The sequence below is a fragment of the Apteryx mantelli genome, chromosome 4, assembly GCF_036417845.1.
Source record: "Apteryx mantelli isolate bAptMan1 chromosome 4, bAptMan1.hap1, whole genome shotgun sequence".
NCBI classification, from domain to species: domain Eukaryota; kingdom Metazoa; phylum Chordata; class Aves; order Apterygiformes; family Apterygidae; genus Apteryx; species Apteryx mantelli.
Window position 1 is genome coordinate 61,583,631 of NC_089981.1, and position 13,391 is coordinate 61,597,021.

General features: G+C 37.7%; 1 protein-coding gene across 3 annotated transcripts in view; it reads left to right on the forward strand.

Moving 5' to 3' along the window:
• Positions 1-12,397, forward strand: part of PRORP (protein only RNase P catalytic subunit) — a 59,032-nt gene extending 46,635 nt beyond the window's left edge. For 2 of the 3 annotated variants that reach the window (XM_013940509.2, XM_067296732.1), the window contains 3 exons: positions 7,000-7,148; positions 8,650-8,845; positions 10,949-12,397. In XM_013940509.2, coding sequence (XP_013795963.1) covers positions 7,000-7,148; positions 8,650-8,845; positions 10,949-11,077 — 474 coding nt within the window. In that variant the 3' untranslated portion in view covers positions 11,078-12,397. Of the gene's footprint in view, positions 1-724; positions 839-6,999; positions 7,149-8,649; positions 8,846-10,948 lie in introns of all 3 variants that reach the window. The other variant, XM_013940508.2, reaches the window with a different exon arrangement.
• The last annotated feature ends 994 nt before the right edge of the window (positions 12,398-13,391 follow it).

The window sequence follows — 13,391 nt, forward strand, 5'->3', positions numbered from 1 at the left end:
AATATACTCGTGCTCAGCCCCATCTGAGAGTGTACTCCTGCCTGTTCTGTACCTATGGTCAGTATAGCCATTTCCTCTGCAGTTTCACAACTACAGTATTGGGTGGGAGGTAGCACTAACAGGTGGTAATAACAGGTACTAATAGTAAGAGCAGTTTGTTACTGTTATTAGCAGATATCTGACTGTAGGTGTGTTTTACTTTTAGATGGCAGTTAGTAAAAACAAATGTTTAGAAAATGTCTAACATGCTTTATTAGCAATAAATCTGATTTAACTTTTTGGTTACTTATTTCTGCGTGCTATGGCTGCAGAACAGGTAAGGCACCTTTTGCTGAGTCACCACACAGTGCGCTTCCGTGCAGAAGTCTTTAGGGGATTCCCATCTGACAGATGTTTCCAGTAATATCCAGGGAGAAAGGTTGTCGTACAGAAAGCTAACCTTTGAAACTGTGACACATGGCACAGCATGTGATTTCGTGCTCAGAAGAGATGACTGGCAGTGAAGCCTTAGGAGGTCGATAGCCTGTTCTGCTCCTAGTTCCTGGTATGAGATAGTTGTTCATCTTCTTTGTGCTTCATTATGCACATGTGTAAACTGGAGCTGTAATTATGTATTTACTTATAAGACTATTGTGGAACTTAATGAGTTTTCATCTTGCAGTATGCCAAGCACTGTGCTCCCTCAGCTTAACTTCTATGTTTGATCCTCCATTAAATCGTGCAGAACTGTGAATGCAAGTCACCGCAAAACTCCCATTTCCAAGGATTTGTACTGAAAAGTTCCCTTCTGTTGGAAATCGTTAATATTTATTCTCACCTGAAAAGTGATTCTTTTAAGGTAAAACTTGCTGGGTTTTTTTTTAATGTAAAATTACCAGTTGCAGTGTTTTCAGCTGTTTCATTTCATGTTTAGAAAATTCAGGCTTTTTATTCTATGATATGAATTTAACATCAGCATGATCTTGAGCAGTTTGTGTTCTCTGTCCTCGTCCTCTTTCACCTCACCTCTCCTTACCCCAGTTCCTCTGATGTGCAAGTTCCTGCTCTTGTGTCTGAGCACAGTTGTTTCTGTGCTGTGATCTGGTTGACAAAATGGCCCCACAAATAAGTTATATCAGAGCAACTGAAAGAAAGATGCATTTGTGGTATGAGGGCAGGAATTTGATGGTGGAGGGGAAATGCCATAAAATGGTATTGCTGCAGAAACAAAAAAGAACTCATTTATTGGTGAGGAAATAGCTGCATACTTTTATCTCTGGGACTGTCCCAAGGGAAGATGAACTCAAGAAAGATGAATGTATATACTCAGTCAGGGTATTGTACAAGTGAGCTGTTTCTCACTGATTCACAGTTCAGAAATAAGAGTTAGAACATGCACGTTGAATGCATGCGTCCATTTAATTATGCTTTTCCTAGAAAAAAATGGTTCTTAGCAGTGTGCTGCAAAGATCTACATTGGGAGATGCTTGATACGCTTGTGAACAGCTCGTCTTCATTTCTGCAATGAGCTGTGTGTAGTTTCATACTTCTTTGGGGCTGCATCCTGGCTTCATCAAAGTCCAGTTTAGTAAAGTGCTGTGAACACAATTGTTACATTGTCAGTAAAATGTTAAACTTTAGGAGAAGCTTGAGAAGGATCTACTTAAAGAAAGACTGGGACAGCACAGTGATAAATGAAATGTAACTGATAAATGAAAAGGATTGCAAATAGAACCTATTCACATGGCAGGTTCTAACTAGCATGAACTTTTGAGGGAAGGATCTAGCAGTCTTCAGAAGTAGCTTGATTAAAATGTCTCTGCAGTTCAGAAAGAAACATGGAACCTGATGTGCATGGTCAGAGGAAAAGAAAGTAAGATTGAGTGTAATTATACTTATTTATATAATGCAGTGGTCCTTCTAGTACCATGTCATGTGGCTGGTGATTTGTGCAGAAAAGCAGTGATTCTGAACTTCTTATTATTACTCTGCCTCAGCAATGTCTTGCCATATGAATAGAGCTAGTCATTCTAACCATGCAGTGCTTTTTTCTCTCCTCTGAAAAATGGTAGTTTATAATTCCTGTTTCTCAGAGGAAAATGTGTTTGTAATATGCTCTGCTCTCTCAATTTGAAAGACACTAATATTTGTAAAAGGTCGTTCTTATACTAATTTTATAATCACCTTTCTCTAGAAAATGAATAGCAATTACAAATGTAGAGTAAGTAATGAAAGCAAACTTCTGAAAAACAAGGTCCAGTGTATCAACATAAAGAAATTCCATTACACATAGAAAAGATTAAAGGTATGAGATTGAGACTTACAAAACAGTACAAGATGGTGTACAACCAAATGGTTCTCTTACTGATTCTGTCCTGCCACATGAGAACAGAAGATTCTCAGTAAAGCTGGTTCAACACATGTTTTAAACAATAAGGAAAATCTTTATAGTATGTTAGGATTTACTGGCACGAAAACCTTTGAAGAGAGAATTATCCATGGTTTGTATTTTTTAAAAATGACTAAAATTTGTAATGATACAGGAGAAAATGATGCAAAGAAAAGGCAATTCTCAATTTTCAGGGAAGAATATGTTAATTATCATCAGAGGTTATTTAGAAGGATGTTTTTTCTGCACAGTTAGATGTATGGAGCCATATTGCTTTGAAGCATCGTTTTCTGTTCACTGATGGAAATAAGGTCCTCAACTTAAGGCACTTTTTCTCACTGAGGATCAGTAAATCTCTGACTTCCATCATATGGGGATGGTGTGAACAGAGGATTGAGCTGCATGAATTTTCATGGGGAATATGTGTGTATTGAATATTCTTTTAATATTTTCCACACATTGCCTTTTGAACAGATTATCCAATTGTACCTCTGATGTTTGCTGCCTTAAATAGTGCAGAGGCACTCAAAGGTTGTATCTACATAAAGCTTATTGTGTTTAGCATATTTGCATTGTGTAGTAACAGAACAATAATTTGTAAATAACTTTTGGAAATACTAGATGAAAAAGCACTTGTGTTTTTTTTTTAACTGAGATACCACTACTGCTGTTTCTTTGTTATCAGTGCTATGTTCTGTTTCCTCTATGACTAAAACAAGTGTTATTGTGTGCCTCATGTGTTCCTTTCTTGAGAAGCAGTCAGGCGTGGGAGTAGACTCACTTAGGAAACCCCCCCACATAAGTTCTGTGACTGTATGTAGACCACCACTGTTAAGTGTCCAAGCCTAAAATGAGATAAAATTAAAGTCTTTATTAAAGTAGCATCAAGGAAGGGAGTGTGCAGGACAATGTTCTTTTGATCTTGTGAAAGCAAAAATTTCTCTCATCTGTGTTTTATTTGCATAAGTAAAGGTTAATATTTGTGAGAAGTAGAGGAGGGACAATGTGTTGTTATGCAAGCAGGAGTTTCTAAATTTTTTAATGGTGATTCCAGTTAACTTTGTTAAGATTTAAGCCTGTTAGATTTTTCCATTGCAAAACTGAAGCTAATTTATACTCACACCTCATTTTTTTTCCCTGAAACACTTTATACTAGAGAGTGTCTTATGCTGCTAATATGTAGAAGAAAGTCCGTCTGACTAACAGGGACAAAGTAATGCTAGTTATAACCTTTGAAAAGAAAATTTTAAGGGAGCTGGATCCAAGCCAACTAAGTGTTGCATAAACTTCAGAATAGCCCCAATTCACTAATCTGTAGCTGGAAATCCAGCTGTCTCTGTGTTGAACCATAAGTGTAATTAAAAAGTTTTTTCTTTTTTATTGTGGGTAAACTCCATCAATTCAAATGCTGGCAGTTCTTTGTTGACATGTCTGATATGACTAGTGCAGCTATGTTCCTGAGACAGACAAACCCCAGGATTTGTTTCTTCTGTTGTCCCACCAGGATGCTCTTGCTGTCAAGTTTTTAATTTTAGACTTTGCAGAATGTTAGTGAAATATTCTTTGCAAAATTTTTGAACTTTTTTTCACCTGTTTTTTTCTGCTAACCTTCCCTTAACCTAGCAAAACATTAGGCGTGAAGAAAAGGTATTTTCATTTGAACTTCATAAGGGGTTGCTGAAGTTACTCATGATTGGTATTTCTTTGCTATTGACATCTCTACATGAAAATGTATATGCAGGTAGTAGTTACATTCCCAACTTTTATTGCTTCAATGCAAGTTGTGGATGTTAGTGTTCTTATTTCAGCATAAGAGGAAATACAGTTTTAAATACCCTGGATTTACAGGCACAATTTAATCCATTGTAAACCAGATATAAATTGACGATATGTTAAAACCAGTACAAGTTGGCATGTAGTCCAAGGCAAGGAGCTTCTGTGTACAAATTTGCTCCTAGGTCAGGGCAGTTTAACTGAACAAAAGGTTAAGTTAGGTGTAGTTGAAATAAAATAGTTTTTATTTCAGAATCAGCACTCACAGAGAGACTTGAAATAAAACCATAAAAAATAAAATTAACTCTGATTATTTTGGTGCCATGTTGTGACTAGGCCAAACCTAAATTTTGATGTTTTTAAAGCAAAAACAGACAGCAAGAAAAAAAAATCTCAACTGTGTTATAATCATAAAGAAGAAGAAAAGATTAATCTTGCTAATTTTACACTGCAAGTCATCTATGAACTAAGGTAGTTATATCAATCATAGACTCTCATAGCTATGTAATAAAATGAAAAAAAAATTTTGCTATATCAGATTACTGAGAAAATCTTTTTGTTTTCAGCCCGCTTTATGCTACCCAAAAGCAGACTTCATTTCCTGAAAGTCATTGTGCATAGTTAATTATAATTTGTGGGAATACATTAAATCCAGTTATTTCTGTTGAAACAGTATGGCTTTGAAAAGTTCTTTTTCTTTTTGTCAGTATGTGCTCTTGTGATTATACTGAAAGACTGCATATGTCTCTGCTTTAGTGGGAATTATGTGAATGGCAGAAAGTAGTTAAACTTCTGGCCTGGAAGTTGGTGTCTAAAAATTTAAGTTGCAGAATCACTGTTGTGGAGAAATCCTAATGTCCACCAGTGAAGCATCTGGCCCTGGATGTTGTAAACTCAACTTCTGGTAAGCCAAAGGAAATATTTTTCTGAAAGCTTTGTTTAAAAGCTTTGAAAGCTTTGTTTAAACAGTTTAATGAATCAGCTTAACAAACTTAATTCCCCCTTGGGATTTGCATCCAACCATTTGCAGGACTGGGCCAATGCATTAGACAACCTGAAAATAAAGTGACTATAAGCAAGTAAAATTGATGAGCCAATTTTTACTGCTCAGATGAGCCATTCAACAAAGAAACATCAATCCTGAAAAAATAAACTGAACTTCAATTTTTCAATTTTTAATAATCTCATAATTTAATAATCTAATACATAAATCTTTAATATAGACAAGAAGATATGTTGTTATATAATACAGTTACTTTGAAAGCCATCCTTTAATATCAAAGTGGTGGCTTTTGTTTGTGCCTTTCAATTCTGTGTTCCAATAAAAGTTCTGAAATGTATCTCCAAAGACAGAACCCTCTCTGTTCCTCAGGATCCAGTTTCATGGGACACTTAATTTGATGCAACTGCAGGCTTTCTGCTGAAAGGGGCAGTCCCACTCCACCTGTCCTCACCACCTCTGGCCCTGTGTTCCCATCATCTGCTTTGAGTCAGGTCTATAAATATGTGGCTGCAAAATAACCCCTGCAAAAAAAAATATCTTTGGTTGGATCAATGAGCTCATGAGTAGTTGTAAAATTGTTAGATCTGATGCAACAGAAGTAGTGGGAGTGTGCAGCTTGAGACAGGAATGAGTGGGACCACCCTTTCCACTGCTGCTTGCAGGTAGGTCAAACTAAATGCATTGTAAAATTGTACCCCAGGAGTTACAAGGCAAATTCTTTCTAGCCCCTAAACCAAAGGAGCTTGCTGAAGATGATCACAGATAGGAGGGAAAGGAAGGGGAAGAACAAGGGAAAGAGAAAGGCAGTTCGATGTACAGCAGGGACAAGAGAAAACAGGAAAGAGAGAGGTAGCTAGAAAAGCAGGAATAGGGGTTGAAGAAAAATTGGGGGATTATATATTGACAAATGGTAGTAGCAAATGTAGGTAAGAATTAGGAAACATCTTTTTTGTGGAGGCTGAACATACAGTCCTCAGCCTTCATGCATGATGCTTCAGTCTCAAGAGCCGTGTTTTTTTCTGGGCAGAACTCAAATGCTATTGTTTTGTGACCACGCCATATTATAATCTGTACACTGGAAGTCAGCATCTTTGCCCTCCTTGAGCTCTGGCTGGGTGAGGTGGGGAGGGAAAACCACAGGCAGCCAGTCACGGCTCAAATGCCTGGCCTGAGAAGCACTTACTTGCTGAACAGGCACAGCTCAGAGATGCTGCTGTAAAGTCCCTCTGAGGAGAAGCTGATGTAGCAGTGAATATGCCACCTCAGGATGTTGGTTCATAAGTGGGAGGCTAGTCTGGATGTGGCTTTCATAAACCCTTAATCCTGAGGTCACAGATTTCCTTTTCCACTAGGCTTGCTGCTTCCCCACAGGGCAGCCCAGCTCAAGTGTAGTTCTGCAATTCTGACCATAGGTGGGGCTGGAAAAGCAGAATGGTTTAGGGCTCTGTCCTCCTCGCTCCAATACCAACAGAGGCTTCACTGCTGAATTGTTTCCTGGGCTAGATACTACTTAAATCCAAAGAGATTCGGGTCCCTTAGCTGACTCTGATCTTCTGAGGTCTCCACAGAACTCTGAACAAATTCATTTGTGTCAATGATAAACTGCAAGAGTTGGGAAAGGTTTATAATAGCAGTGTATTTTCTTCGTGTTTGAGAGTTGCTTCCTTTAATGAGTTAATTTTTTTGTTACTAGAGGGTTTTATTAGTTATCTACATAATTTGTATTGAAGGAAAGTACTGTGGGAAATGAGGGTGTGCTAGAAGTTGCATTATTTGATACACAGATGAAAAAGTGTTTCCTGTCATTCTGTTTTCATAGCTAAGAAAATCTTTGGTTTTGCTTTGTTTTCTGCAGCTATTTTATGCTGTCAACTGCCTGGCAAAAGAGAATGTCCGGTTGCTTGTGCTGGGTCGCAAACACATGCTGATTAACTCTTCAAATTGGAAACAGGAGATTATGAAGGAGATACAGAATAAGGCAGACTTCTTCTTTGCTGAAAATATGTAAGTGGAAGAAAATGGCTAAACTTAATAGAGATCAACTCTTGAATTATGTGCATTTTAAATCAATATAAAGAGCCATAGGTTTTAGTATGGTTACTAGTGTCTCCGGGTCTGTGTGTATAAAAGAAAAGCGTATCCCTTGCTCTATTTGCTTCAGTAACCAATACAGATTAAATGTTGCAGTAAGACAGAATATCATCATTTAGAATCACATTGACATCTATATGGCTATTTATAACTTTTAGAACCATTGTCAAGACCACAGTGGCCTGAACTCACAGAATACCTGGTGGCAGCGGTAGACAGTAGTGGTCTGCTGTGTAGATCTGCATGGCAGGAGATAGGAAGTCCGTGCCTTGCCTGTATTGCTTGGTAGGAGAGGATTGCTGAGAATCCGGAACTCTCAGTTCCCTGTTGCACCTAGAGCAGAATATTTCCGTGAGTGGGAATAGACCCTCTGCCTCTCTTTTCAGAAGCATGACCCTTTTGTTTTTGTCCAGTCAAGCTTGTCGCTGTCTTTAAGCTACCTACTTGTGTCTGCCTCCACCTCACTGCCTCTCTCCTTGCCCTACTTTCCTTATATAATGAGTCTCAGTCTTCTTCAGTTCCAGCTCCACCTATCTTCCATCCAGGTCAAGCCCTATTGGTCCTTCCCATCTCTGCCATTTCTCCTCTGATCTAGGTTCCCAGAACTTCTGACCAAGCTCCTTATCCCAATGGCCAGTCCAAGTCTCTTCTGTCTGGCTCCTTGTTTCAGCTCTATTCTCCTTCATCTTCCCTCTAGTTCTGGCTCTTGTCCTATTTGCTGTTGAATCATGTTGCTTCTTTTCCTACTGTCTGAGCACTGCCAAAGGGGACAGTGAAACCCCAAGATGGAGAGCCTCACTCAATTTCATGTCTTGTTGCTCACTCTTATGCTGATCTACAGCAATCAAAAAGTGGTGTTGAGCAAACTTGTGCTCAGCTCCTTCACCTATGAGGTAACTCATGCCTACTGCACATGGATTTTTGGAGATTTTCTCTAAAACTGTTTCAGTTTAATGACAGCTAATGTTGAATATATTTTGCAAATAATCACAGTGCCTTTTAGAAGAATATTTACTCACATGACAAAGACTCACAAATTTATGCTATTGCTATTTTGTTACCAGTTGTGATTATTGTTTGTATTCCAAAAAAGTTTTTGGGAGTGCCATTATCAATTTTAGGAATTCTGTTCCCCATAGCACTGAATTGTTAAGTTTTGTGGCAAAAGATTATATTATCAGTTTGTGATAAGAGAGAAGACTCTATGTAGCATGCAATTAATTTTTATTCCCCTCTCCAACTTTTGGTGCATTGTGATAAGGAGAAATTCTTTGTTTTACCAGCAGAACTGAGTAGCGGTGGGAATTTTGAGTGTTGCTGATGAATAAATCTCAGATCAGCACTTGATTCATTTCCTGCTACCAATTACTGCTGTGTGAATGATGTCTGTCTTTTCCATTTGTGTTTTATTAAGCTCCGAAGACGATGCCTTCCTGTTATACGCCACTCTTAGATCAGGCAAACATTGCAAGTTTGTTACTAGAGACTTCCTCCGGGATCACAAGGCTTGTCTTTCTGACAGTCTGACGCGTCATCTGTTTCGTAAGTGGCAGCGTGGACACCAAATAGTGTTTTCCCCTTCTGCAGAAGGAAAGCATATAAATTTTTTGGTAAGTTATCTGCAGCATTCAGAAAGAACACAGAACATATTCACTAAAGAATATGCACAATTTCAAACTCAGTAAGCAAAAAGATTCTTGTTGAGGTCTAAGAAGTGGTTTTGTACCAGCGTGCTCAAAACTCCCATTGTTACTGAAAATTCACTGTGTTCGCAAAGCATACCACAAACTGGAAAACTGACAAAAAGACAAGAAAGTGCTGCTTTAAATGTTTAAAATGTAGATAAATTTTTGTGTAAATGCAGATATATTTTTGTGTATACAAATCTTTCCAGTGCAGTAAAACATAAGTGCCAGTATTTCTGCATTTGTTTTAAACGTGGAAATATCTCATTCCCCTCTGTAGCACTATTATTAAATACCATATTTCAAATTGTGTAATAAAATTTCTTTCATCTTCATTTTAGAGAAGCAGTCAAATAAAAATGCAGGTATTTCAGTATTCACTGTAATATTTGTATAACATATTTTTAAGGTTTCGTGCAGTGAAGGAAAGCCCAGAATAGTCAGATCTGTAGTCAGCATTCAGCTGTAGAAATGGCTCCTTTCCAAGCATAAGACATCTTTTTTATCATAGTACTGTAATGTTTTGTCTAGAAGACATCAATCCCTGTGAGCCATAAGCAGTTCATTAACAAGACTGCAGCTGTTCTAAAATTTTTCTAGGGACTGTCAGATTCATCACATGATATTCCACATCATGCAGTTCTTTAATGTTTGGTCTGTCTCCATTTTTATCAATGATTTAAGACTGCTATGCATATGCAGATTCATTTTCTTTCTGCTCTGGTTAAAATTGTAAAATAATATTCATCACTGCGAACAGACTGTAAAGATCCAGGTTTATGACAGCCTTTCATCCAATATTGCTATATATGTGCTTCTTTATGAATCCAGATACTGGATATAGGGTTACTTGAGTTGCACAGCTTTAGCTACACCATTGTTTCTTTTGTTTTAGCAGGGCTAGTAATTTTCACATCTTAATTTCCATACAAATGATTTTGCATGTTGGGCTTTTTCAGTCATAGCTATCTTCTAGGCTATGCTAGGAGCTGTAGTGGGGAAGTATGCTTCCAGCACTATGCATGTGGAGTGGTAGTATGTTCTAAGAACTGTAATTGCAAACCAGTAATGTTTCTTTTGTATTTGTGTTATATATAACGGGGTAGTATACTGTTACATAATAGACTAGAAGAATGGCTTATTATATTTTTCTGACGGGACATGCTTGAAAGAGTTAGTGATAATTCCCTTTCTGGCATCAGCTTGAGCATAGGGCAAATCAATTCTGTAAAGAGGTACACTGGAAGAACAAACACACGATGTCATTAATGCAACCTATGATTTTAGTATAAACATACAAACTCCACATCCTGAGTTAATTCCCATATGATTTCATGTAACTGAATGGAAAAAAGTCAGTTGCTATTTCTGGAAATTGAATGTATTATGTTCAAATAATTATTATTTGGTGTAGATTGAAGGCAGAATTTTAACCATTTATAATGACTCCAAGACCACAAACTACTAAAATATATTTTCATTTTTCCTCCTGTCTTTGCTAAAATTTAGAAGTTGTTTGCTATTGGGAAATAAATGAGAATTTGGGGGATGAATGGATGCTATCATTTTTGATCTATATAAACCTTTTAAACACAGAGAAATGAAAAGCAATCTGTATAGAACAAAGGAAATGAGGAATATGGGTCATGGTGCAGTAGAAAGACAAAAGTAAATAAGAAGAACTGTGAAGTCAACAAAGAGAGCCCTACTGTAGTGCTTTTCAGTTCAGCAGCATATCAGTAGAAAGACACCATCAGGCATGCTGAATGTGTTTGGTATTTTATATGATATACACAGATGATATGAAATGTTCAGTGAAGGTCAAGAGTAAAAATTTGAAAAGTTACTGATAGGTACTCAGCATGCTTTTACTCCTTGTACTTGCTGTTTTGTAGAAGTTTGTTAATAACAACTGTGGAGATTTCTAAGGAAATGCTGGAAGTTATAAGTAGCTATACTATAACTGGTAGTTTAGTAATACATTGTGTAAAGTCTATAAAAATGATTTTCTCTGTCTTTATCCAACAGCCTGCTTTCAATTATGACTGTGTGGTACAGACTACAGGCAACACATGGCATATCCCCTATAAAGACACTTTTGAGGAAAGATATTCATATCAAGTACCAAGAAAATGGCTCTGCCTTCAACTGAAATAATGAAGAATGTACTTGTAAAAGCTGAAGCCTCATTTTTTTAATCACTATTGCTGACTATTAGACCTCAGCAGTACAATTATGGGATTAATGGGTGAGGCCTGTAGCTGACAAAATACTCAGTAGTTGCATTTTGTCAAAATCATTCCAGCAGTAAATCTGTTAACATCAATGGTAACATCCAGCAGGGATGAATTTGGTCCGTTGTTTCCATCTTTACAGGCCATTTCTGTAGCCTCTCAATGTGATTTGAATTAAAATATATTTTTCCATCTTGGAATTTCAGGTTGTGTTTCTTTTTTGCTCAAGCTTTTCATCTACACTGAAAATCATAAACTCTGTACTTCAAATAAATTAGTCATGACTTGCAGAGTACTTGCAAAATTGGCATGCTGACCTTGCAACCATGTTGTGTGCTGTGTCCAATAAATGCAGCTTACTGGGCAAAGTGGTACTTACCATTCACCAAGCATAGTTCTAATACTTAATAATAACATGCATTGAGATTTTGTTCGGAAGAATAAGGAAACGATAAGAATAAGGAACCATGTGGCTCTTTCACAGTCTTAAATGTGCTGCTTCTGAGAGGATTTCATGCCTCTGGAATAGTTTGCTTATGTAAATATATGAATTTTCTAAACAAAAATTAATCACAGCTAGAAATTCATTACAGGCAATAACAGGGCAAAACTGAATTTTGTACAGGCATTTCTATAAAACCTATCCCAAATTATAAGCAAGAAAAAATAGTATATATTACAGAGTATTTATTACAGGAAAAGTGCTCTAAGTTATTATTTGTAAATGTCTTTATGGCAAACATGCATTTGTTTATTCTACATACCACTTTTATGCAAACCCCTCTTCCCAGAAAAACAGGTGGAAATGCCTTATAATCTTCTGCTGAAGGATCACCAGGTTGATGGTAAAGTGGAGGTAAAGGCAGGCTTCTCCCCTATTTAGGAAAACAGTTATTTTCAGTTGTTAAAATTGTTGTATTTAAAATAGCATTTAGAGGCATCAGTCAGAATCCATGGCCCCTCTGTGCTATCTTTAAATATACCCCATAGCCATATCGCCCTTGAAGAGCTTACGGTGATTTCTTATAATGCCTGAAAATGTAATGTGTATAATTTTTATTAGTTATAAAATGTTTGTTTTTTCTTAAACAAACTTTCAAGTATGCTTTGGCCTTGGAGTCAATACCTTGATATGGTGTAAAGAGCAAGTACCTTTCTCCAAAAAAATACAGTTCAGTGTATTCTCTGTAATGTTTTTGTTACATTTGTCTTGCGCACTAAAAAGTCCTTGGTTTGAAACTGAGCTGAATCATATAGATCTCTTTGTATGTTATTTGCAGGCCCGAGCTCCGGGAGTGTTCCAGGACAACCTCCCTCAGGACTCGTAGAGTTCAGGCATGTTCCCTGCTATTTCTTTCATGTCAGAGATTCTTGTTCTACTCCTGACCCTTGTGGTATCAGTTTGTAAATGAGCAGGTGTGGTTTGCATGCAGGTGTGTCCTTCAGGTACTGTGCAGAACGTGCTGAGGAGCTGGATACCTCTTAAGGTAACCTAGAACCTTGGTTTTAAATTCATCGCGTTGTTGGTAGCATTCATCAGAGACCCCTTTTCTAACAGAGCATGCCAGCTCCTAGAGGTCATCAGCTTTCTAGAGTCCTCTGGGGAATGCAGAGAGATTGGGTCTTCTCTTGTTCCTCAAATGTATTTACTTCTACTTTGTCAGATGATTGTTTTGACACTTCTCTAAGTCAAAGAACTGCCACACCTCTTTGAAAATGCTAATATTGCTCTGTTAGAGTAAGTGTCCTCTGCTGTACAGGACTGCTTAGTTAGCAACCGTTGCTCTGCGTGGGGTTACCTATTTCACCCGCTCCCCAATGAGCTGCACAACAGAATAACCTGGTCTGAATCAGTGCTGCTGTGCTCTGAGCTGGATACTATCTCTGGTGCTAATGCAGTCCTACGGATAATCAATTCAGGGCTGTCAGCTAAGAGCAAACCCTGAAAAAGTTGTTTTGGCTTGGTCAAAATTGGCATTGTTGAACTGAGCTAGCACCATGGCACAAGCACCGCTGTGCGGGAGAGGGCCTGAAATGTCAGGCTGCAGGAGGTGGGCCCGTGCAGCTCTGCCTTTGATTAGCTCTGGCTGACCAGGAACTGCACTTTCAAATTATTCATTTCATAGTGAGGCATGGTCATCCATTGAAGTTTGTATTTTATCTCATCCTGGTCATTAACAGACCTACATGATAACCAACATCTAACTGGAATAAACACACACTATACTTTACAAGCT